The sequence below is a fragment of the Mustela putorius genome, unplaced genomic scaffold (genome assembly GCF_011764305.1).
Source record: "Mustela putorius furo isolate JIRA1106 unplaced genomic scaffold, ASM1176430v1.1 tig00000083_pilon_pilon_pilon, whole genome shotgun sequence".
In the NCBI taxonomy this organism is placed as follows: Eukaryota; Metazoa; Chordata; class Mammalia; order Carnivora; family Mustelidae; genus Mustela; species Mustela putorius.
In genome coordinates this window covers 11804261-11830557 of record NW_025421273.1, presented here as the reverse complement: position 1 = coordinate 11830557, position 26297 = coordinate 11804261, and the positions used below count along the sequence as shown (strand labels likewise).

The 26297-nt window shown below is 45.0% G+C and overlaps 1 protein-coding gene across 2 annotated transcripts in view; it reads right to left on the bottom strand.

Moving 5' to 3' along the window:
* Positions 1-11726: 11726 nt before the first annotated feature.
* RNF4 (ring finger protein 4) overlaps positions 11727-26297 on the bottom strand; it is a 36032-nt gene continuing 21461 nt past the window's right edge. For both annotated transcript variants that reach the window (XM_013045800.2, XM_013045801.2), the window contains exons 4-8: positions 25093-25172; positions 15816-15825; positions 15235-15394; positions 14546-14594; positions 11727-13946 (exon numbers count right to left, since the gene is read on the bottom strand). In XM_013045800.2, coding sequence (XP_012901254.1) covers positions 13797-13946; positions 14546-14594; positions 15235-15394; positions 15816-15825; positions 25093-25172 — 449 coding nt within the window. In that variant the 3' untranslated portion in view covers positions 11727-13796. The remainder of the gene's footprint in view (positions 13947-14545; positions 14595-15234; positions 15395-15815; positions 15826-25092; positions 25173-26297) is intronic.

Below are 26297 nucleotides of genomic sequence, written 5' to 3'. Positions count from 1 at the left end.
ACAGGCAGGCAGAGAGAGAGGGGAGGAAGCAGGCTCCCTGCAGAGCGGAGAATCCAATGCGGAACTCAATCCCAGGACCCTGGGATCATGACCCAAGCCAAAGGCAGAGGCTTCAACCCACTGAGCCACCCAGGCACCCCAAAGATGGTGACTAATTGTGGAAAACCAGATATAAACAAAACAGTCTAAAACATAAAGAAAGAAAAGGAAGTCACATTTTTAAAAAAGGCAGGGAAATGTATCTCACTAAATGTCTTATCAGTAACAACATTCAATTCTATTTAGATAGTGGAGCATGGGAAATTCCAAAAGAAATTCTGAAAGAAAATTACATACAATGTAGAATTGCATAGCTAGATAACAATTTTGGACATTCAAACTGTATTTTTTTCAGGTAAACCGACTGTAATATAGGAAAAATAAACCCTAAAGTACTAGTATAGGCATACTGGGGGTTTTGGTTCCAGACCATTGCAGAATACTCTAATAATGTGAGTCACATAAATTTCTAGTTTTGTTTGCATGACCCCTAGGTGTGCACTAGTGTTTCATACACAACAAAATGCACACACCTTAACTAAACCCTTTATTGCTAAAAAAAACCTGTTTATCATCCGAGCTTTCAGTGAGTTGTAATCATTGATTACAAATCACGGTAACAAATCCAATAATGAAAAAGTCTGAAATATTGAATTACCAAAATGTGAAAGATATAAACTGAGCAAATGTTGAAAAATGGTGCCAATACACTTGTTTGGCAAAGGGTTGCTGCAGACCATTAATTTGTAAACTGTGCAACATATGTGAAGCTCAATAAAACAAAGCACACTGAAATAAGGTATGCCCATAGGTCTATTTCTCACATACACTTGAGAATGTTAAGTGTCTCTCTTCCATCTTACAACTGACATGTGACCTCAAAGGTAATCCAATCTTGATAGTGATGTAGAAGGGCTTGGAGATTAAAAATACAACTGAGAGGTGCCTGGGTGGCTCTGCCTTTGGCCCAGGCCATGATCTCAGGGTCCTGGGATCAAGCCCCGTATCGGGCTCTGTGCTCAGTGGGGAGCCTGCTTCTCTCTCTCTCTGCTTGCTCCTCTGCCTACTTGTGATCTCTCTCTCTCTCTGTCCAATAAATATATAAAATATTTAAAAAAATACAACCAAAATTTAAAAGAAAGCCAATAATGGGGTTGCAAGATAAAGTTAAGATTATCCAGAAAGTAGAAAAAGACAGTTGGAAAATAGGCGAGGAAAAAAGAATTACAAGTTCACTGGAGGAGGTGGGATGACTTCTTAGTAGGGGTGAGAAGGAAAAAAAAGAACCATCCCAAATTAGAACAGGACAATGGAAGCCTGTGAGGAAAAATAGCACCTGACATTTGAAGTGATTTGATGTCTGAATCTGAGGTAGAAAATTGGATATATGGCAGGTATGACAGAACATACACTGGGCACTATCTGATACAGGAAAATGTGGAGTCATGATGCATGCCTGATTATTGTCTTAACTAAAACATATGTGTGGTATATATATGCACATAAACAAAATGTAAGAAAAACGCATGTTTAAAAAATTGGAGTGCTACTAAACACAAAGATCCAGGGGTCCAGTTTCCCCTGTTTTCCAGTTCTGAGGACACTGGGTTAAGAAGTAAGGCTTTGTCTAATAAGAGGATACTATCGGGGAGTTTTCTGGGTGAAGAGACCAAACTGACTTGGGGCTACAATTCCAGCAAGATGAGATGAGTAAATCACTGAACCTGACAGTTTTTCTCTCAAGACACTGATTCTTACACTCTACAGGCAGGAAGCTACGAGACAAAGCTTCAGAACAAAGACCCCAGGAAGCAGAGGAGAGGTTTTGGTAATTTCACCAGGCTGAGAAGACAAGGATTATAGGTCAGGACTAAGTAGAGAGCGGCACCCTGAAACCCTACTGGGAAGCTCTCGATGGCATCCTGACAGTGGGAAGCGAGCCATCAGTAGACAAAGTTTGACGAACTGCAGCATGGCCTTAATACACCTCAACATGGCATCGGGCTAAGTGACTGGCACCTGCTCTATTTATCCAGCACAGGAAGACATCTGTAGCCACTACCATTCCTTGTGTATGGGTTCAGCTTTTAGTTAAAAATTCCTTGGTGTGGGGTGCCTGGGTGGCTCAGTGGGTTAAAGCATCTGTCTTCAGCTCAGATCATGATCCTAGAGTCCTGGGATCAAGCCCTGCATCAGGCTCTCTGCTCAGCAGGGAGCCTGCTTCCCCCTCTCTCTCTCTGCCTACTTGTGATCTCTGTCTGTCAAATAAATAAATAAAATCTTTAAAAAAATATTCCTTGGTGTGTCAAGGCACAGAGCCTTTTGACTGAAAATAAAAAGAAAAAGACTCTAAAAAGAAATCTGTGGGTGAGTCACATACTGGAATTAGTAAGCAGACTGTAGAGTAATTGCAATTCACATGCTCAATAAAGAGAAAGGTGTAAAAGCAGATGAAATAATGGAGAATTTCACCTGGGAATTGAAATCTGTATGAATTATTAGCTAAAACTAACAGATAAAATAACTGAAATTAGGAATTTAGTAGATGAACAACAGGTTAGACACAGATGAGAGGATTAATGAATTGGAAGATAATTCAATATAAAACATCCTAAACAGTACATACAGAAAAAAAAAAACAATTGTTAAAACAGGAAAGAAAAAAAAAAGACAAGAAATAGATGAGACAGAGTTGAAGGTCTAACACTGTGTAATTGGAGTCTCAAAAGGCAAGAGAGCAAAGGCCACAGAAGCAGAGCTCTCCAAAGCTGATGCCAGACAGCCACCCAGTTTCCAGAGTCCCTGTTAAGTCCCAAGCAGGGTGAATACCAGCAAAACCACACCTAAGCACATCATCATCAAACTGCTGGAAACAAAGACAAAGCAAAATATGAGCCAGAGAAAATATTCACTTCTGTTCAAGACATGTGGCAGCTAGCCACAGCAGAAATGAAGCTGGAAGACAATGGAATGACCTAGGCGTTACACACACACACACACACACACACACACACACACACACACCAAAAAAACCCTGCCAATTTACAATTTTAAAAAATCTTATTTTATCGGGTGCCTGGGTGGCTCAGTGGGTTAAGCTGCTGCCTTCGGTTCAGGTCATGATCTCAGGGTCCTGGGATCGAGTCCCACATTGGGCTCTCTGCTCGGCAGGGAGCCTGATTCCTCCTCTCTCTCTCTCTGCCTGCCTCTCTGCCTAATTGTGATCTCTATCTGTCAAATAAATAAATAAAATCTTTTTAAAAAATCTTATTTTAGGGCGCCTGGGTGGCTCAGTGGGTTAAGCCGCTGCCTTCGGCTCAGGTCGTGATCCCAGGGTCCTGGGATCGGGTCCCACATCGGGCTCTCTGCTCAGCGGGGAGCCTGCTTCCCCCTCTCTCTCTGCCTGCCTCTCTGTCTATTTGTAATCTCTGTCTGTCAAAATAAACAAATAAAATCTTTAAAAAAAAATCTTATTTTAGGGGCGCCTGGGTGGCTCAGTGGGTTAAGCCGCTGACTTCGGCTCGGGTCATGATCTCAGGGTCCTGGGATCGAGTCCCACATCAGGCTCTCTGCTCTGCGGGAAGCCTGCTTCTCTCTCTCTCTCTGCCTGCCTCTCTGCCTAGTTGTGATCTCTTTCTGTCAAATAAATAAATAAAATCTTAAAAAAAAATCTTATTTTATCTAATGCAATATATTCAAAATATCATGAGCTAAACATATAATCAATATAAAAATTAACAAAATATTTTATACTCTTTCATACTAAGTCTTAAGAATCCCATGTGCATATTAAGTTCCTCTCACTCCCCCTTTGGATTCACCACACTCCAAATGCTCAACAGCCACAAGTGGCTCATAGTGACCACATTAGACAGCAACTTAGAATTTTTTACTCATAAAAAAATGTGTTGTGCAGGAATGAAAGTAAAATAATAGCATTTTTGGATTAACAAATAGAATTTATTGCCACAGGAATTCACTAAAAGAAATACAGGGTGCCTGGGTGGCTCAGTGAGTTAAAGCCTCTGCCTTTAGCTCACGTCATGATCCCAGGGTCCCGGGATCGAGCCCCACATCGGGCTCTCTGCTCAGCGGGGAGCCTGCTTCCTCCTCTCTCTGTGCCTGCTTCTCTGCCTACTTGTGATCTCCGTCTGTCAAATAAATAAAATCTTAAAAAAAGAAAAAAGAAATACTGAAGAAAGTTCATTGGGCAGGAAGAAAATTATTACAGATGGAAATGAAAACAGAATAAAGACCACAATAGGGGCACCTGGGTGGCTCAATGGGTTAAGCCTCTGCCTTTGGCTCAGGTCATGATCTCAGGGTCCCGGGATCGAGCCCCACATTAGGCTCTCTGCTCTGCGGGAAGCCTGCTTCCTCCTCTCTCTCTGCCTGCCTTTCTGCCTACTTGTGATCTCTGCCTGTCAAAAAAATAAAATCTTAAAAAAAAAAAAAAGACCACAATAACTGGAATTCACACACATATGAAATTAGATATATGGAATTTTCTATCTATATGGATATATAAGCTTATTTTATTATTTTTTTTAATGATTTTATTTATTTGACAGAGATCACAAGTAGAGAGCAGAGAGCCTGATGCAGGACTCCATCCCAGGACCCTGAGATCATGACCTGAGCTGAAGGCAGAGGCTTAACCCACTGAGCCACCCAGGCAGCCCTAAGCTTATTTTATACTAGCCTTTTTTTTTTTTCATTTAAAAATTGTGATAATATATAATACAAAAATTACCATTTTAAGCCTTTTCAAGTATACAATTTAATGGCATTAGCTACATTTATAATGTTGTACAATCATCACCACTGTCCACTTTCATAAAGTTTCACTGTCCCAGAAACTCTACCCGTTAAACAGTATCTTCCCTTCCACTCTACCTCCAGCCCCTGGTAACCTCTATTCTAACTTACCTCTACGAATTTGCCTGCTGTAGAAACCTCATATAAGTGGAGTCATACAGTAATTGCACTTCTGTGACTACTTTTTTTTAAAGATTTTATTTTCATTCGACACAGAAAGAGATCACAAGTAGGCAGAGAGGCAGGCGGAGAGAGAGGAGGAAGCAGGCTCCCTGCTGAGCAGAGAGCCCCACTAGGGGCTCAATCCCAGGACCCTGGGATCACGACCTGAGCCGAAGGCAGAGGCCTTAACCCACTGAGCCTCCTAGGCTCCCCCTGTGACTATCTTGCTCAGCATAATGTTATCAAGGTTCATCCCTCTTGTGCATGTCAGAATTTTTTTTTTTTAAGATTTTATTTATTTATTTATTTGACAGAGAGAAATCACAAGTAGATGGAGAGGCAGGCAGAGAGAGACAGAGGGAAGCAGGCTCCCCACCGAGCAGAGAGCCCGATGAGGGACTCGATGCCAGCACCCTGAGATCATGACCCGAGCCGAAGGCAGCGGCCTAACCCACTGAGCCACCAAGGCACCCCTTTTTAAGACTAAATAATATTCACTTAATTTTATTAATAGTATTATTAACTTATTAATATTATTATCTTAAAGTTGCTGGATCTTATGGTATTCTATATTTAACTTTCTGAGGAACCACCAAACTTATCCAGAGAAGCTTGGACATTTTATGTATCTACCAGTAATACACGAGGGTTCCAATTTCTACACATCCTGGTCAATACTTAATGTGTTTTTTGGTAATAGCCATTCTAATGGGTATCTCTCTGTGGTTTTGATTTACATTTCACTGGTGGCTAATGAGTTCCTTTCATGTTCTTATTTGCCATTTGTATATCTTCTTTGGGAAAGTATCTATTGCAGTACTTTGCCATTTTCTATATTGGATTGTCTTATTTTTTGTTCTTGTTGAGTTTTAAGAACACTGTATTCTGATTAATATCTTAGCAGATATTGCAAACAGATGATGGGCAAATATTTTCTCCCATTCTACGGATTGTCTTTTCATTCTGTTAGTGTCCTTTGAAGCACAAAAGTTTTTAATTTAAATGAAGTATGATGTATTTATTTTTCCTTTTGTTGCCTGGAGTTTTGGTGTCATATGTAAGAAACCATTGCCAAATCCAAGAAAAATATAATGCAAAATTTACCACTCGAATTCTTTTCAAGTGCACATGTTGTACAAGTTGTTTTCAACTTGCCTCTATGTTTTCTTCTAAGATTTTTTTAAAGTAAGCCATAGGCCCAACATGGGGCGTGAACACAGGACCCGGAGATCAAGAGTTGGTGGTGCATGCTCCACCAACTGGGCCAACTAGGAACCCCCTTCTAAGAATTTTGTAATTTTAACTCTTAAATTTACACTTTGATCCATTTAATGTTAAATTCTGTGTATGGTTTAAAGACACAACATCATGTTCATACACATGAATATCCAATTTTCCAAGCAACAGTTGTTGGAGAGATCTTTATCTGTTGAATGGTCTTGAAATCTTTGTTGACCATAGAGGGGAGGGCTCATTTCTGAGCTGTCAATCTTATTCCATTTGACTATATATTTATCCTTTTGCCAGCAGCATCCTGTTTAATTCCTGACCTTTTTATGTTTTCAAATTGGTAAGTCTTCCAACTTTCCTCTTCCGAGATTATTGTAGCTATCCTGGGTCCCTTGAAATTCTGTACAAACTTTAGGATGGATTTTTCCATTTCTATAAAAATTGCCATTGGGGTTTGAGAGGGATTGCACTAATTCGCTATACTGTATTAGATAGTATTGCTGTCTTAACATTAAGCCTTCCAATCTATAAGCATACAGGGTCTTTCTATTTAGGTTTATTTCTTTCAGCAAGTTTTTTTTTTTTTTTTAAGATTTTATTTATTTATTTGACAGAGAGAGATCACAAGCAGGCAGAGAGGCAGGCAGAGAGAGAGGAGGAAGCAGGCTCCCGGCTGAGCAGAGAGCCCGATGAGGGGATCATGACCCGAGCCGAAGGCAGCGGCCTAACCCACTGAGCCACCCAGGCGCCCCTCAGCAAGTTTTTGTAGTGGTTTCTTCCAACCATGTTTCAGTGTACAAATTTTATACCTACTGGTTACATTTATTCGTAAGGATTCATTCCTTTTGATGCTGTAAAAATAAAATTGTTTTCTCTTTCAGATTGTTAATTGACCAGTGTATTCACTCATTTGTGAATTCATATCCTACAACTTTGGTGAATTCATTTATAAGCTCTAACAGTTGTTTATGTGTATTGTGGGTTCTTTAGTTTTCTACTGTTGTGGCATCTGCAGATACCTTCCTTATTCATTTCCAATGTGTATGCCTTTTTCTTTCGTTCTGCCTGTTTAGCTAGAACTTCCAGTACTATGTTGGATAGAAGTGATGAAATAAGGCATCCTTGTCTTTTTCCTGATCTTAGAGGAAAAGCTTTGTCTTATCACTGAGCATCTTCACTGTGAGCTTTTCACTATGGCCTTTGTTGAGGGTTTTTTTTTTCCTGCTCTTGGTTTGTTGAGTGTTATCATGAAAGGGTGTTGGGAAACACTTTTTCTGCCATCGGTTGAGGTAATCATGTGTTACTTTTTCTTCCCTACAGTCTATAAGGTAGTAATTGCATTGATTTTCATAGGTTGAGCCACTCTTGCATTCCTGGGGCAAGATCCACTTGGTTATGGTGTGTAATGTTTTTAGAATGCTACTAAATTCAGTGTGTTAGCCATCTGTTGGAAGATATTTTGCATCTATATTCACAAGAGAAGATTACTCTGCAATTTTCTTTTCCTGTGTCTTTGTGTAGCTTTGGTATCAGGCTGATACTGACTTCAGAGAATGAGTTAGGAACTACTCTTTTCTCTTGAAATTTTTTGAAGAATCCAGACATGAGCATTCTTTTTTACGTGTTTGCTGGTTACAATTTCTGGTGTCCCTTGTTTTGTTTTCTATTGTCCATTTCATTTATCTCTGGCTTAATCTTTACTATTACCTTCCTTCTGCTAGCCTTGGGTTTAGTTTGCTCTTCTTTTCCTGGTTCTGTAAGACATACAATTAGGCTATTGGTTTGTTTCTGCTTTAATGTATGTATTTATAGCTATAGTCCCCGAGCACTGCTTTCACTGCATCCCTCAAGTTTTGTTGTGTTTTCATTTTCATTCTTCTCAAGCTATTTTTTTTTAATATTTTATTTATTTGACAGAGATTACAAGTAGGCAGAGAAGCACGCAGAGAGAGAGAGGGAAGCAGGCTCCCTGTTGAGCAGAGAGCCTGATGTGGAGCTCCATCCCAGGACCCTGGGACCATGACCTGAGCCAAAAGCAGAGGCTTTAACCCACTGAGCCACCCAGGCGCCCCTCAAGGTATTTTCTAAGTTCCTTTGTGATCTCTTCTTTGACCCACAGGTTAATTTCCACTTACAAGTTTTCCTGAATGTTCATATCCTGTAACACAGTAACTCACATTTTAATATATGCCCAACAGGTATGGGAGTAAAACTGCTCCACAAAAGACTTACAAAATGTTCACTTGGGGCTATTAGTAGCCAAAACACTTAAACAGCTGAAAGAATGGATAAACTAAAGCACATCATGTCATGAAATACCACAGCAAACAAAATGAATAAACTACACAACATGAATGACTCTCAAACGTAACATTGAGCAATAGATGCTCCCAATCCCAGTACACAGTGAGAACTTTCAACTATCTCAGGTTCGGAGAACAGGAAAAATAGAATTATGTGATTATAGCTGGATTTTTGTTTAGTTTTTTTTTTTTTAAAGATTTTATTTATTTATTTGACAGAGGGAGAGAGGTCACAAGTAGGCAGAGAGGCAGGCGGAGAGAGAGGAGGAAGCAGGCTCCCTGCCTAGCAGAGAGCCCGATGCGGGTCTCGATCCCAGGACCCTGGGATCATGACCTGAGTTGAAGGCAGAGGCTTTAACCCACTGAGCCACCCAGGCACCCAAGTTTTTTTTTTTTTTTTTTTTAATTATGAAAAAACTATTTAGATTTAGCCAGCTGGACTCCGTTTAGATGATCCCAATTTTGTTGGCAACATCCAAAGCATCATAGTCAGGGGCCAGTGGAACGTATGCCTTCTTCTCTCCATCAGGCCTCATTAAGGTGTTGACCTTGGCTACATCAATGTCATAGAACTTCTTCACAGCCTGTTTGATCTGGTGCTTGTTGGCCTTAACATTCACAATGAACACAAGTATGTCGTTGTCTTTTATTTTCTTCATGGCTAACTCAGTAGTCAGAGGGAACTTGATGATGGCATAGTGATCAAGCTTGTTTCTCCTGTGGGCGCTCTTTCAAGGGTATTTGGGCTGCCATTGGAGACGGTCTTGGGTGGTCAGAACGTAGGTGATATGCGGATCTTCTTTTTTTTGTGACCGTGGATGCCTTTCAGCACCGCTTTCTTGGCCTTCAAAGCCTTTGCTTTGGCTTCGGCTTTGGGAGGGGCAGGGGCTTCCTTCTTAGCTTTATGCGCCATCTTCGTGAAAGGGCATGGTTGGATGTTTTGGTTAATTAAATTATAATTACAGTCAAAGGAGTGATCTCCATAAAATTCAGTATAGCGATTGCCTTGAGAGAGAAGGCAGCGTGCTGACTGGGAGGAAGGGCAAGTAAGGGCTTCTAAAGTATTAACAATATCCTGTTTCTTTTTTTTTTTTTTTGTCAGAGAGCGAGCGAGCGAGAACAAGCACAGACAGACAGAGTGGAAGGCAGAGTCAGAGGGAGAAGCAGGCTCCCCGCAGGGCAAGGAGCCCGATGTGGGACTCGATCCCAGGATGCCGGGATCATGACCTGAGCCGAAGGCAGCTGCTCAACCAATTGAGCCACCCAGGCGTCCCTATCCTGTTTCTTTTTATGGTTGGTTGTTTCATAGGTGTTTGATTTATGGTAATTCACTGAGCTATACAGAGGGAGATATAGGCCCCCCGCTGAGCAGGTAGCCTGATGTGGGGCTTGATCCTAGGACCCTGCGATCATGACCTGAGCCGAAGCCAAATGCTTAACCAACTGACCCACCCAGGAGCACTGAGCTATTCTTTTGGGTAATTCAGTGAAGTGTGCTTTTTTGTGTGCTATGTTTCATGGCATAAATGATAAATACAATGGCCTTATGTCAGTAACAACCTCAAATGCCTCCTAAAAGCAAAGGCAAATATTTCCTGGAGGAACCACCTTCTGATAATTCTCAAAGAATTATCAGATCATGTACCAAGTTACATGGGCTCAAATTAAGGGAGAAAGCTGCTCACAAAACTCACACAGGAAGAGGTCGTTAGAGAGACCTGGCAAGAATAAGACTTCAGAATTAGACCCACAAAGGATCTGGATACTGGAATTAATACATACAGGACATAAAGCTGACACATCTCCAATTTAAAAGGGAAAGCATAAATATTGATAAAAAGATGTTAGAGATTAATTAGCTTCTAAGAGATTATGAACAACTTTATGCCAAAAACTTGTAGAGATGAAATCTATGAATTCCCAGAAATTGGCAACTTAACAAAACTGACAAAAATGTGACTAATTCTCAAACTCTGAAAAAAATCAAATCAGTATTTTTAAATCTTTCCTCAACAAAAGCAACAGTTCAGAGATCTTATTTGTGAGTTCCATTTCAGTCAGGGAATAATCCAAAATCAGGATATAGAGAATACGCTAGTGTCGTTGTAGGGAACTAGCCTAAATGAAACCAAACCCTGGCAAAGATTGTAAGAAAATAAAAGGCCATTGTAACTATGCATAAACAGGATTTCAAACAAACCCCCAAATGGCAAAACAAAGGAAATAATATATAGAAGGAAAACATGAACAAGGTGATCTATGCAAGAAATGCAAGATGGTTGTACACTGTGGGAAAAAAAGTCAAGGAACATAATGTAAATCACTTCACCTTTCCCTAGAGTACTTTCAGACCTTAAACACTGCAGCTTACCATCCTCTCTCGCTCTCCCAGGACTCAAGTAACTGACCTGTTTGCATTCTGACTTTTCAGTGGCTTGGGGCTTGGGGTACAGTCTCCTCCAAGGAATGTACACTCCAGGAGGGCAGCGATATACATGGGTTTCTCAATACCCACCAGAGCCAAGTACAATACTGGCGCATGGCCTATGTGCAGGGAGTGTTTGAATTAACTGCATTTCCCTCTGATCTGTTTTGACTTCAACCGAAAGGAGGGCCTCTGGGAGCTCTAGGTGGCCAGCTCATTCACCTTTTCTATCTCTGGGGCCACTCGAGCGACCCGGAGAAAGGCGGAGGCGAGCTCTGCCAGTATCAACTGCCTGGGAATCCCAAGCCCACTCTCTCTTTCCAGCTTTCCTGGCACTGATCACCTAGGTCACTGACCAACATACCACGTCCCCCCGGCCCCCACCCCAGAGTGGACAGCGACCGTGGTCTGGGTAGCTGAGATAGGTGCACCGCACTGTCAGAATCCCAGCTCCATCTGAGTCCCTGCTGCTCAGGGCTCCTCTCCTGAGACGGTGCTGCAGACAGCCTCACGGCCAGCCTTGCTTCTTAGGGCTGAGGTGAAGATTCTGCTGAAGGATTCCAGGGGCTGGACTTGTAGTTCCACTCCAAGAATGACCTCTTGCCTGGTTTTTAGATCAGTAGCCAGACAAGCTAACTTTCCTGCACACACTGATAAAATGTGCTAAACTGGAGGCAGACAGGAAGCACACACCTAGGGCAAAGGGGGAGAAGATCCATCCCAGAGAGCAAATGAACGTATGAAAGAAATCTGGTTCAAATTAATGGTTTTATTTCCACCTGTAACACTAGCAGGAGTCCCAAACAGACTGATGTACATGGATATAGTTTAAATGTAACAAAGAAAGATTTGAACTATGTACAATGAAGAAAAGAAAATGATTTATTTTTCTTACCGATCTTTTCCTATTTTGCAGTTTCTAAATAGTAGAAACTAAACCTTTTTTCCCCAATTTAATTTAGTAGGAAGGAATACAACCTTTACGATCAACCATCTGTCCTTAAGCACAAAACTTAAAGATTCTGGCTGCACAGCTGTCTTGATTTCTGAAGTCTGGGTACTGCTGGAACACAACAAAAGAGTTTCCATGAAGCCCAGAAGGAACTTAATGGTAATGATGTCCAAACAGAGGGCAGACACACCCAGCATCGTGCCAACGAGAAGTGACGTCCTGCCCTCCTCGACTCCACGGAGAAAATTACTTTCATCCAAATTAACTGGAAGTGAGCCAAACAGTGAAAAAGTCAGAATGAAGACTAAAACAAATTTCTTTTCACATAGAGGAGGGACACTCCTTCAGCCCCGTTTAAAGTGAATTCTGTGCCAAGTCCCTGCTCCTTCAGAAGGGGGAACTGAAGGTCAGTTATTGCTAGCAAAGCCAGAGGAGGCCCCCGTTCCTGCCTTGAAGATGTCGCACACGAAGAGGCTGCTGGTTTGGCCTAAAACCCTCTGAGAAAGTGGGATGTGGAGACAGAGGCAGGCTGACACGGCAAGGTCTCTCCCCCATGAGCTGCCCCAGACCCTGGGCTGTGAGGGGCAGCTCAGGCCACCCCACAGCCTCCTCAAGGACCAAGAGGCTCAAACCCAGAGACTTAAGCAGAGCGTCTTATCTGGCTGCCTTGGGGAGGAGAGGCCACCATACTTGGCCAACCCAATCTATGGAGCAGTCAAAAGCCCAAAGGATCAGAGACTGGAAGGCCAGAGGAGCAGCTTCTAAAGTGAATGTCAACTGCGTGGGGATGTGGGTGAAAGCCAAAGAGCCCAGCTGATGGCAGGTGGGCCACACTCACTGCAACTCTGGGCAGCCATGACTTGGACACCAGCATGGACATGGGTGGCTGGTAAGGCCCCAAGGACTGCCATCACCTCCCAGTACTGATGCTTGAGTAGACATTAGGCAGTGGGAACTGAGGACCCAAGGGCATGTGGCAAACAGGGCACATCTTATCAGAAAAGAGAGAGGATACCCGACCACATGTCTGCCCTGCTTGCAGGGCCTGTGCCAGGTGAAAACTCTGGGACATGGGTTAAGTTCCTGAGAACAGGTGGGAAATAGGACGGGGTGTGACAGGCACTGCTCCACAGGCAACGTGAGGCCTCTGAGGGGACACTAGGAGTGCTACATCTCCTGGGCTGCTGAAAAGTAGGCCAAGAACAGGCTTTATTGCACATTTCGTTCTTAGGAACCTGGGAATTGCCCTGTAGAGATTCTCTTGATCTGTAGAAGTCCCCGCACATCAATGCTAACGTGCAGGTGGGATCACGGGTGACCTTTGACTCTTGAGGGAAAAGAAATGTCCAGTGGTGCGTCTTTGCAGGGCTGTGCTCACACCTGGGATCCTCGGGCCGGATGGACCTTGTGTGGCTTGCTCACTGTGGCAGACAGACGCCTGAGTCGATGTCACTTGCCAGGGAGAGCTGCGCAGACCCACGTGCTCTCTGACCGGGGCCAGTCCCTTGACGACATTGCCAGGAGGAAGCTGGGGCCAACTTTCCAAATGGGGAAAAATTTCTTGGCAAACATGCAGGTTCCAGAAAGATGCTAGAGCCACGATTCTCAGTTCCAATGTGTCTAACTCCCTCTCTCCTGCCCTGGAACCAGACCACCCAGAGGAGCAGAGAGGAAGGCCCTAAGGAGGTACCAAAAGGGCCTAAGTGGGGGCTGGAAACGAAAGAGCAGTTTACATATCAGATGTTGATTTTGAAATAGTCTTTTCGAGCTCAGGAAATTGAGGCAGAGAACCCATGAATGGCTGTGTGGAGAACCCAGCCAGGCTGTCTGTCTGTTAGTCCACCTCTCCTGAGCAGCTCTCCACAATTCATATATATATGGGGTGGTATCGTTTGTGGTTGATCTTTTTCCTGCAAGTTGGGCAAGTGTTAGCATTCTTGAGGGAGTCACGGAGGCACTGGCTACAAAAGACGTGGCCACATTCTGTAGAAACAATGAGACGTCCATTCTGCACAATCTAGAAAACAGAAGAAGGAACAGCCTTCATGTCTGCTCTGGTTCCCGTGCAGCAGCAGTCCCCAGAGAACCTCACTTCTGCTGAGATAAGGGGAGGAAGGACCAGGCAGGTCTGGAGAACTGAAGATCCCTACCTGCTCTGTAGTGTCAGACAAGTATGAGTGGGGTCTCTGAAGCCAAGAGCAGAGGCAGGAGCCACTCTCCTGGTAGCAACAGCCAAAGAGTACTGGAGGAACCCCAGACGCCTGAACCACAGGCCAATGGAGTCTGGGGGCTGCCATGGGAGCACACGGTGGGCAGTGCTCGATGGCTCCAGGGGGCCACAGGAAGCACTAGTTGCTTCTGCTGAGGCTGGGATGGGAACACATGGGATGGACACCCTTCACGTGGAAGCTCAAGAAACACAGGGGCTACAGGTGAAGGCTGCAGGGCCCAAGAAGAAGCTAGCACAGAGATGTGTGACAGGCACAGGCCAGCCAGGCCTGACTGTGGAAGAGAGGGGTCAAATTCCATCGAAAGAGAAGACCCTCTCTCTGAAGACCCTTTCACTAAAGCCATGTGGAAATCAGAAGCAAGGAAGACACAGCTAAGTTAGCTTACCTCAGAGTACCCGTCCATGCAGATCGGACAACTGACAGTACCAGAGGGCCTAAAATCACAGTGCTTCATGTCAGTTCCTTGGCAAACTTAAACATTCAGTTACCCTAAGTGGCTTCACAGAAGCAGCCCGTATCCCTTAGCACAGGCACCCGGAGACTTATAGAAAGGCCAGCTGCCCCAAGGGAGTGCAGCAGGGAGGTGAAAGGGGAACTAAGGAGCAGACACCCAGAGGGGCCCTATCCTCCCGAGCCCCCAGCCTGTGCAATCCGCCTCCCTTGTCTGGGGCAGGAGCTCTGCCTAGCACCTCTGAGCATTCCTGCTGCAGATCACAGAGAGCCACTGGGTCGGCTCTAAACAGTAGGTGGTGGAGTGTGCCACCAGCCCATGGCTAGTCATACCACCCTGCCAGTGCCACACACAGTCTTGTCCCACTGGGATTGGCTGATCTGGCTCTAAATCCAGACCCACCTGTACTCAGCTGTGGTGCAGCTGATTAGACAAGACCTTCTCGAGCTATGGGCTCCCAGAAGTTGTGCAAGGTCCGGTATTCCTATTACCCTACCCCTGAGAAATGCAAGTGGGGGTAGGGTGGGGAGTAGAGGATCCCAACTCCAGGGGACAAGGGATGCAAGGGGTCCCACGTGACCAAAGGTATGTGGTGAGGCAGCAGGGCAGCGGGAATGTGATACCTGAGTCCCGTGGCTGCCTCCTCTCTGGTATTTCGGGGAGTATGGGTAGTCACATACACGTCTCTGTCCCTGGAGAGCTCCTCGTCATCACTGCTCACCACACAGCTGTCAGCGTGCTCCTGGCGTGGCCGCCTCGCATTTCGCCTTGGCCGCCTCCTTTCTAAGGTGTGAGTCCATGTTCAGAGCAGGATCCCCAGCCCTGTCTCCTCACCACCCCTTCCTGCCTGGGAAAGGCCAATCCCAGGCCCAAGAGGCACAGCCACCACACCCAGCCACGCCAGGTAGGTCCTGCCCAGCTCGGTAAAGGCCACTCTTCTCTCTTCCCAGAAGCCCCATTCCTGCCATGAGCAGGTATCGGAGTGGGAGGCCACCTAAAGTCTAAGGTGGCGAGCTTTTTTCAAAACCCAGTGGGACCATAGCTCCGCAGTGAGTATGCGGTCTCCTCAGCAACCACAGAGCACTGACTATAGACGTCTTCCCGCCTGGCACTGTCACAGGCCTGGCAAGGACTTCAGCTCTGTGCCCCCCACCCACTGCCATTCTGTATGCAAACCCAATGAAAGAGAGAGGAAACCACTCACCGTCAACAATCTTTTAAAAAGGAGAAAAAAGAGAAAGACACAATCAGTATGACATAATATACCCTGTATTTTAAAAAAACTTATCTTAAATGGTAAAATTGAAACATTTCCTGTCTCAAATGCAAACTCCTCAGGGGCCCCGTAAAACCCTCCCGCAGGGCAGGAAAGGTACAGGGAGAGGACCTGCCCAGGTAGCACCAACGAGACATCTGTACACCTCTCCTCTCCAGTGAGGCCCATCCCAGGCACCTCTGCCTCCCGGCAGCTAACACACTGCAGTGTCCACCTGGCACTGAGTGAGTCTGGGAGTGGCTGGCCTCGTGATCTAGGGAGGTTACTTACCCTCTGGGAGTTGCCAACTTCCTCTTGTGGAGAAAAGAGGCACCAGTGCCCACAGCTCAGCATACTGCTGCAAGGACTAAGTAAGCCAACAACCGTCACAGGGCCCTGGGGACACGGAGCCCAGGACTGGCTCCATACACTCTCCTGATCTGGTGGGGCCAATGATAAGAATCCTATATGTCATGTAGGCTATGCCAAGGGCGGAGCCTTACTGTGAAGAGGGTTTTCAGTGCTTATTACTGGGAACAATTAAACAAAGTAGGATGTGCAGCGACTGGTGAATGGCACACCAAGGACCAAGATCAATCTGATTCCGTGTTCTCTGGGCCTATGAAAAAGTTACAGAGAACTTGACCAGGCCATATCTAATGACTTGGAACTTACATCAGGACTATTTTTGCTACAATAGTTTCCCGCCCCACTTCGTCAACCCCCTCTGTGCTCATAAACCTGCCTATGCCAGCACTGGGAGCACCCCCTTTCCCTCTTGCTCATCACAGGCCATCCACTTCAGGTAAGTGCTCCTGACTGCCGCTCCAAGGCTTGCTGCCCACCCCTCCTTGGCAGATGCCCACATGGGAGAGCATACCAGCCTGCCCTGCAGAATCCAGAAGCTCCCTTCAGCCCAACTCCCTCGTGGCAGGGATTCTGAACACGAACTAAGAAGTTCCCCTCAGTGAGACACTCAGAGGCCAGTTTCAGGGGCTGTCAGTGTCAGTGGTGGCGGACAAGGCTGGTGTCATGGCAGAGGCCCCTCCTCCCTGACGAGGGGCTTGCTAGTGTTTCCTTGAACCCAAAGAGATCAGTGCAGATGGTGGCTTCCACCTCCTACCCTTCTGCTTGGGGCAGAGGTAACAGCTCTTATGGTAGGTCAAGGCTGAACTGTCTAGAGTTATTCCTGAAGACCTGCTCCTTTAGCCTTTTCAGTACCAAGCAGTAGCTCTTCTCATGTATTAAAATCCATTTATACTTTAAAGCAATTGGGTGGATTCGGTCTTCCAACCTGAACCCTGACAGATACAAAGAGCCATCCTGGGAAGAAGGATGGTCTAAGCATGAAGACCTTCCTTTTGCAGATGAGAACACAACCCACAGAGGGAGCTACCAAAGGTGCTCCCTCTTCCCTATAGAGGAGGCTAGAGTGTGGGACTATGAAATTGGGAGACTGGCAATCTCTTCATTGGGATTATGTACTGGAAAAAGAGCTTGGGCTGTCAGGAGGTTCAGTCCCTATGACATCTATACAAGGGGAGCTCTGAATTTAGCCAGGAACAGAAGAAAAATCTGCTGTAGGCAGAGATGATCCTAGCTTTCTAGCACTCCCAACACAGCCTCACCTCCCTTTACCACAAGGGGTCATCTGACTGGGTGTGGAGACACCTGGAAGGAACAGGATGCTGCTGGCTCCCTAATGAGCAGTGTGTGAGAACTGGGTCTCCAAAGGCTCCTGTGAGTCAGACCCAGCTCACTCCCAGGCAGTGCTGAGGTCGGGCCAGACCTGACCCCTCGGGGTGGTACCTTTGCTGCCTTGTCCCCAGGCTCAAGACAGGTGCTCATTACACAGCTACTGAGTAAATGAATGCGTACTGACCAGAGAGCTCCCCTCACTGGTGATGACTCTGTCCCCATCTTCAACACAAAAGCTCAGAAAGGAAGCTTCTTGTCCAAAGGGCAGAAAAAAACAGTGCCACAGCCTGGTTGAGGGGCACACAACACTGTGACTGGTGCTCCCTCCAGCCAGCAGCTGAACTACATCAAATTCCAGGACCCCTGGAGGTGTCCACAGGCACTTTGGAATGGCCCTTCTGCATGGATGGGACCCTGAAGGTAGCACAGCACTTCCCAGGCACAGGAAACAGAGGTGTGCGAGGTAGTGGGTGCACTCTGGGGCCTCTGATCTGACTGAGAGGACTTTAAAAGAAACAAAACCCCTGGCAGCTGAGTTAGTACTATGGCAAGTGGCCTGAGATGAGACCCGAACATCTCACTTCACCTTTCGGTCTGCCTTCTTGACTATGGGATAAACTGCAGATCAGAGAGACAAATGACACGTATGGAGAATGGACAATCCACAGCAGGCACCCAGCTGTCGCCTGCTTTCACACTGGGGCACATGGATTTCAGGTGAGTCACAAAGGCCCTCTGAGTTTCTGAAGCACAGCTGAGCCTCAGAACACCTGAGTAAGTGCTGATACCCATGTCACAAGCCCCTGGTAAGTGGGGGAGGACAAGTCCCTCCTCTACCAGTGGACTTCACATTCTAGGTCCCTCCTGGGGCTGCAGTCAATATGCTGGGGGGAAAAGTGGGACAAAACCAAGCAGGAGTCTGGGGTCCTCTGTGGCAAGTGGACCCCTTGCACTTCTAAGAACACCCCCCCAGCCAGAAGAAACCCTGCAAGCCACTTGCTTTAGAGGACTCCCCACATGGCTTCGCATGTTGCTGCCCTGGAAAAATCGGCCACCTCCAACCACTTTGAGCGTGAGTGGCTAGTCTTCAGCTCCAACAGCGGCATGCAGCATGCAATTACAGACTCTTATTCCTGTAGCCGCGCTAGGAGTACCAGGAAAACTGGTTCTGAGAGTCACATTCCAGCTAAAGTTAGCGCTCCCTGCGTGATTCCACGTACAACTAACGGTTTCCCCGATTCCTGGACATGGGGACAGAGCCCTTCTTTCTTCATATGGAATTATACTGGTTCACTCATTCTAGCAGTCACTGGGTACCCCTCAGGCCCTCGATTATTCCCACAGAGATGGACAGGACTCTGCTCTTAGCTGCAAGGGAGCTTCCATTAAAGCACACCCTTTCAACAGGCTCTCGAATGAAGAGCTAGGAAGATACGGAGCGTAACACAAGTAGCATGACTCACTGGTCCACCATGGAGACAAACCAGAAAGACATTCCAGGGAAATCAACCTGACTTTAAAAGAAACACTCTTTGAAATAACAAAAATAATACTTTTTTGAAATTCAGTGAAGGAAAACAGTGTAAGCAAATACCACTTTCAATATCTTCCCCCTAAAACAAGCAGTTTCTTAAAGAGAGGAGTAAATCTTTTCTACCAATGAGTCACCCCTGGGAGCTAGGGCAGAGGCTGAGATGCTGCAAATGCTAATGAAAGGACGGGCGCCTGGGGGGCTCGGTTAGCTAAGTACCTGCCTTTGGCTCAGATCATGATCTTGGGGTCCTGGGACTGAGCACCATGTCCAGCTCCCTACTGGGGTGGAGTCTGCTTCTCCCTCTTCCTCCGCCCCTCCCCTGGTTCTGTACTCTCTAATAAACAAATAAAATCCTAAAAAAAAAAAAAAAAAAAAAGGTGGTCTGAAAATCTTACTTCACCTGTTAAGCCAGGTGAAAAGAGGATGGGAAATACAAGCAGAGGTTTCCAGTAAATAGCACGCTAGTATTTCAAAACAAGATAAAACATACACATTTTTAAATAAAGAGGTATCCAAAAACACACTCAAACTGAAGGGACTACAATAATTCAGAGGAAAAAAAAAAAGCACAGAAGATTCTTGAAAAACTGAAGCTTACTTGTGAAACCTTCACCAAGAAACCAAAGCCCAGGCAGGACCTGGGGGGCCAGGTCATTCAATGAAGGCTAGCTACCTCGTGTAGGCCAGGCTCAAAGAAAGTCTAAGGAATTATCAAAGAACTTGATACATACAATGTATTTTCTGACCAATAATGCACTAATTCAAAGAACTAGTAAAAATACATATGCCTGGGTGGCTCACTTAATTAAGTAAGCATCTGCCTTTGGCTCAGGTCATGATCCCAAGACCCACTGGGCTCCTCTGCTCAGGGAGGAGCCTGTTTCTCCCTCTGCCTGCCACTCCCCCTGCTTGTGCACATTCTCTCTCTCTGACAAATAAATAAATCTTTAAAAAAAGAAGAAGAAGAAGAAATCCATAACCGCGACAAAAGGAAATAAAACCTCCATATGTTTGGAAGTTAAAAAATACTAATTTGATAAATACAAGGAACTGAACATAAAATACTAGTAACAAAATCTGTACAATACAGCTTAAAAGAGATAATCTTAAAGGTATTAGAAAAGAAATGATGAAAATTAGTAAATTAAAAAAACAGCAAAATAAACTCAGGGAAAAAAAGCAGCAATCCTGAAAGAAAACAAACTTACAAGAGAAAGGCTCCACAAAGCTAAAAGTTGTTTCTCTGAAAGATCTAATAAACATCTGGTGATACTAATCTAAAGAGAAAGAAAACACAACCAAATCAGAAGAAATGAAAAAGGAGCCATCACTACGGATTCCACAGAATTAAGATATCACAAACAAATGTACACCAACAAAAGTAAACTTTTTTTGGGGGGGGGGTACAAAATGGTGATTTATTAAGGCACGGGGACAGGACCCATGGGCAGGAAGAGCAACTGCCAAAAGTAAACATTTTAAATGAGACTCACAAATTCCAAAAAATTTGAGGCTAGGTACCTTCACAGTGGAGTTCCACCAAACTTGCAAGAAAGAAGTAACTCCAAGATTACAAATCTGGATGACAGAAAAAAGGATGCCCAACTCACTTAACAATAAAGATACCAGTACTCTGATATCAGAAACCTCATAAGAAAGATGTATAAGATGAAAATTACAGACAAACCAATCTTACTCACAAAAATAGAGGCAGAAGTCATGTATAAAATAGTAGCAAACAGAATCTGGCAATATATAAAAAGACCACAACATTTAATTAGTTTAACTCTGTTGGAGTGTTAAAATTCAACACTGATTCTTTAAGAGGAAGCATGTTTTTATTTTTTATTTTATTTATTTGAGACAGAGTGCATGCTTGTGTGCACAAGCATGGGGTGGACGCAGAGGGAGGAGAAAATCTTAAGCAGACTTTCCTGAGATCACGACCTAAGCCAAAATCAAAGATGGACACTTAACTGACTGAGCCACCCAGGTACCCCAAATTAACACTGATTCTTCAATTTGCAGTCCAACAGAAAACAGAGGGAAATGAATTTCTCTAGTCTGAATAAAGGGCATAAACAATGACAGCAATAAAACCTACCACAAAGAACTTATTTTACGGTCCAAATCTGAAAGGATTCCTTCAGATTTGGGATGAGACAAGAATGTCCAGGACTGTCCCCATTTATTCAGCAAGTGATGAATTTTCTTTAGCCAGTGTGTTAAGGAAAAAAAAAAAAGGTATAGTAAAGAACCAAAATTTATTCTGTGTACACAGAAAACCAAAAGATTTAGATTAAGAATTGCTACACTGAAAAAAGAATCAAGAGATAAAATCAGCTGCATTTCTTTATATTAGCAAATAAAAACAAAAAAGAAACAGAGACTTTATAATACCTTTTCTTTTTAAGATTTTATTTATTTATTTGACAGACAGAGATCACAAGTAGTCAGAGAGGCAGGCGGGGGGGGGGGGGGGAAGCAGGCTCCCTGCTAAGCAGAGAACCCAATGTGGGGCTCGATCCCAGGACCCTGGGATCATGACCTGAAGCCGAAAGCAGATGCTTTAACCCACTGAGCCACCCAGGTGCCCCTATAATACCATTTTTAAAAAATGATTTTATTTATTTGACAGAGTGAGAGATCCAAGTAGGCAGAGAGGCAGTCAGAGAGAGAGGGGGAAGCATGCTCCTCGCTAAGTAGAGAGCCCGATGTGGGGCTTGATTCCAGGACCCTGAGATCATGACCTAGACCAAAGGCAGAGGTTTTACCCACTAAGCCACCCAGGTGCCCCTATAATACCATTTTTAATAGCTTCCTAAAATACTATGTATTTAGGAATACATCTTTTTTTTTTTTTAGTAAAGATTTTATTTATTTGACAGAGAGAGATCACAAGCAGGCAGAGAGGCAGACACAGAGAGAGGGCTCAGCAGGGAGCCCGATGCAGGACTCGATCCCAGGACCCTGAGACCATTACCTGAGCCAAAGGCAGACTTAACCCACTGAGCCACCCAGGCACCCCGGAATACATCTTTTAACAAAAGATTTGCAAAACCACCACAAGGAATACTGTTAAGACTTCACTAAGAAGAGCGAAATAACCTGCTTCAAACCACACACGAAAGGCAATTCAAGTGGGTTACAGACTCACTTGTAGAAAGCAAAACAGTAAAACTCAGAATACAGAATGAATTTTTATATGGATTATTTTCAACAAATTGACAGATACAATGGTATTAAAATTAAGAACCTTTATAAATTGAAATGAAAAAGGCAGACCCCTCAGAAAAAGACACAAAACCTAACTTGACCAGTGGCACGCTCATACTTAATCACTTAGAAAGAATTCCTCAAGAAAAAAAAAAAAAAAAAAAAGCAAAAACAAGGCAGAAAGGAGTGCCTGGCTAACTCAGTCAGTGAAGCATGCAATTCACGTTGGGTGTAGAGCCCATTTAAAAGATGTCTGGGAAACACACAAACACATACACAGCACACAACCAAACAGATGAGAACTCAAGGGGTTGTTCCATTCTAGATCAATTTGTTCGGCTACTGTAAAAGCTGTATACACAACATGTGTGTAAAAAGAACAGTTAAAAAAAAAGATTTTAGGGGTGCCTAGGTGGCTCAGTCACTGGATGTCTGCCATCAACTCAGCTCATGATCCCAGGATTCTGGGATGGAGACCCGTACTGGGCTCCCTGCTCAGCAGGAAGCCTGCTTCTCCCTCTCCCACTCCCCTGCTTGTGTTCGCACTCTGGCTATCTCTCTCTCTCCATCAAATAAATAAAATCTATTAAAAAAAAAAAAAAGATTTTAACAGGCACTTCACAAAAGACAAAAAGAACTACCAATGAACACGAGAGGTGTTCAAAACCATCAGACTGGCCAGAAGTGGTGGTGAGCACCGCAAACACCGGTAAGAATGTGAACAAGCAAAACCCCTTTAGAAAAGTTAAGCAAAATTCAAAGATACACATGTCCTGGGATCCAGCAGTGATGGCCTTTTTTGGCTATGCAATGCCCAAAATAGAAGTTAATTTGGAGAGAAAATACCTAAGCAGAGATGTATAAAGCCTTATTGCATCTCAAAGCACTGTTTAGTTCTTTTAGTTCACTGGGCTCTAGAGTCTTTTAGAGAGTTGGAAAAAGAATCTCAGAAGTTTCTCATCAGAGGGCTCCCTCAAGTTCTGAAGTCAGGCCCTGATCAGGCGATACACAGATTCTGGTCTTTAAGATACAGAGCTAGCTACTCCCAGCAGGGCCAAAGGGGTGAAACATTCATCACTGTTGCTGGCGAGGCCTGCCTGACTCAAAATTCACCTGATGGACACTCCCTGTCCTGACTTAATACTATTAGGTTTTCCAAGTAGATATGCTTAGAGTGAGAACTTCAGCCTCACATGTATTTCTTACTGTAAATTTAAAAACTGGCATTTGAATTTATGAACAACAAAAAGTAGAGAATGATTAGAATCAGGAGTGCTTTAAAGCCCAAGCCTTATTATATTTTTATAGCTGGGAACCTTAGACCATGACCAAAATGACCAATGTATCTAAGACCGGAAAACCAGGACTCCTACCTCCCAGGCCAGCACCCCCTTGCCCCATCTCCGGCCTTGGCCAGCCATCCATTCCCAGGGCAGCTCCCCAGACCCTAGCAGTCTTGTTCTACATCCCCTGATGACTTTCCATGCCCAGGGAAACAAAGAAGGTAGGAAAGGTCAGGAAGGAGAACATTAGAAAGGGTAGTCATTAAAAAATAAATAAATAATCCAAGGCATGAAAGAGATTTCATGATGCTGGTACATCACACAACAGAAGCCAGTCACTGTCTCCTTGAGGGCTAGAAGGTCTTACAAGCAGAATCTTGGCTATCCCCCTGGGGCTGCAGGTCGGGGACTGAGTGTCAGAGAAAATACAGGTTTCAACTGCCTTTCCTTTGTGGGGTGAGGGGAGAGGTGTGCAGACACACAACAGGACTGGTGGTTTTCAACCAAGACCAGAGTTTAAACCTCTAAATCTGTCAAGACAGATCCCCATCATTGCACTTCTTTTCTTTTAAAGAAGTCTTGAAGCTTCTCAGCACAACCCTACTCTGCAATTATAACCACAATCAGAACAAGCCCAGAACCAGTGGGCCCCAAAGCCAGGGGGACACTCAGCTACTACCAACCCCCATCCCCAGCAGCACCTGCCTCCCATCTGCTCCACTCTACAACTGCACATCAGATCAAACAGCACTCAAGAGTCATCCTGGAGAGGCAGACGCAGCCTTAAGGTGCAGGTCTGTGGGCTGAGCGGCCACCCGGACCCACACACAGGTACAGACCCCCACCCTGTGAGGCAGGTCTCCTTCCCTGAGGGCCAACACGGCGGGCAAGTGTGCTCTCTGTGAGGGCCCACAGCTGGTGCCACAAGCAGCTTCCAAGCCCCATCGTCCCTGGAATCAAGGAGGGACACAGGGTGCCTGCACCCTCCAAGGCAAGCTGCTTGTGTGCCTCCAGAGACCCCTGGCAGCAGTGCTGGCAGTGCTAAGCAAGCATTCTCGTCCCAACCAGCTGGGAGGGTGCAACTCACACCTACTGGGCACCACAGGGCGCCCGGCACTCAGATATAAGGTGATTCTTGACCCTCCCAATACCCTACTGGCATGCAGGGCATATTCCTCCATTCGGAGCGAATGAGCCTAAGAACTTTCCGGAAGTCACACAGCTGGTATGAAGTGCAGAACAGGCAACTCTGGGGGCTCTCCCCAAACAGCTTTAGTGCCAGCAAGCCAGGGTCACATAGATGTACTGTGTCCACAGGAAACAAAGCCCTAACAAAGGATTTTACAGAAACACTTTCTGTCTTGGGCTCTATCTAGTCACTGAATGTCTGAGTTTCTTCGGCATAAACCAGAACCTGTGACCAGCGCCTTCAGAAGCTGGTGCTGGCTAAGGGCCCACAGCCAGGAGGGATCGCCCATCCCGCTCTGACACTTACCACAACAGAGTCATTGTGAGTCAGGTCAACAACCACAGGCTCTAATGATTCACAGGTGAGATCCACTATTTCGTCTCCGGCTTTAAAATAAAGCATTTTAACAAGCATTAGCAGGAAATTAATGGCATAACACTCGAAGCTTCATTAAATGATTAAAAATGGAGCACGGGCTTATACCAAACTAAAGCCCCCTCAAAGTATAGAATGCAGAGCATCAGGTCCAATCCCCTTTCAGGGGTGACAGCCAACGAACACCGTTTCAGAATTCCGAGTGGAGGCCTATGGTTTACACCTACACCAAGGAGAGAGGGGATCATGTCTGTGCACATGCAGACCTCATCCCTGTGGCCTCACACTGTCACACAACTAGGCCTCAGTGCCCCCACCTGCCCCTGCACAGGGAAGAGGCAGGGACCTACCTAAGAATACTGGGGGACATCTGGGGAAAGGACCAGGCATGCTCACCTCAGGGCCTTTCTCTTTGGCATGGACCTGCCTTAAACCTCCTCCTCGAGGCTGCCGCTCACCCTCAGACCTCATCAGACTCAGCTCTGCACCCTCATCAGTGAGATAGTCATCCTCATGTGGCTCTCAAGCAGGACAACAGGTTGGTGTTTACTGATCCCCTGGACTCCCAGCACACCAGACTGGACTCAGCCTGTTCCTTTGCGTGCCTCTGAGCCCTAGGATCTACTGTGGTGTCCTCGTGAGCACAGGACAGACTGGGTAGAAGCACTTCTCTGTGGCAGGTAAGAATGAACCGCAAAGGACTACTTCCATTTATATGAACTAAAAAAAGATTTATGATCATTTATGCTTCTATTATAGCACTAAAGACATACGAGAGTAGGATTTTTAGAAGTAGTACTTGTTCGGGGCACCTGGGTGGCTCAGTGGGTTAAAACCTCTGCCTTCGGCTCAGGTCATGATCTTGGGGTCCTGGGATTGAGCCCCACATCGGTCTCTCTGCTCAGCGGAGAGCCTGCTTCCCTCCCTCTCTCTCTCTCTCTCTGCCTACTTGTGATCTCTGTCAAATTAAAAGAAAAAAAAAAAGGAAGTAGTACTTGTCTGGGGATAGTTACTCGTAATACATTTAGCAATTCAAATTTGCTTTATTTTCTTTTATTAAAAAAGATTCACAGGAGTAAAACCCACAATATATCAGAGATGTTGAATATAATTTATACAAAATGACCCCGTCCTTT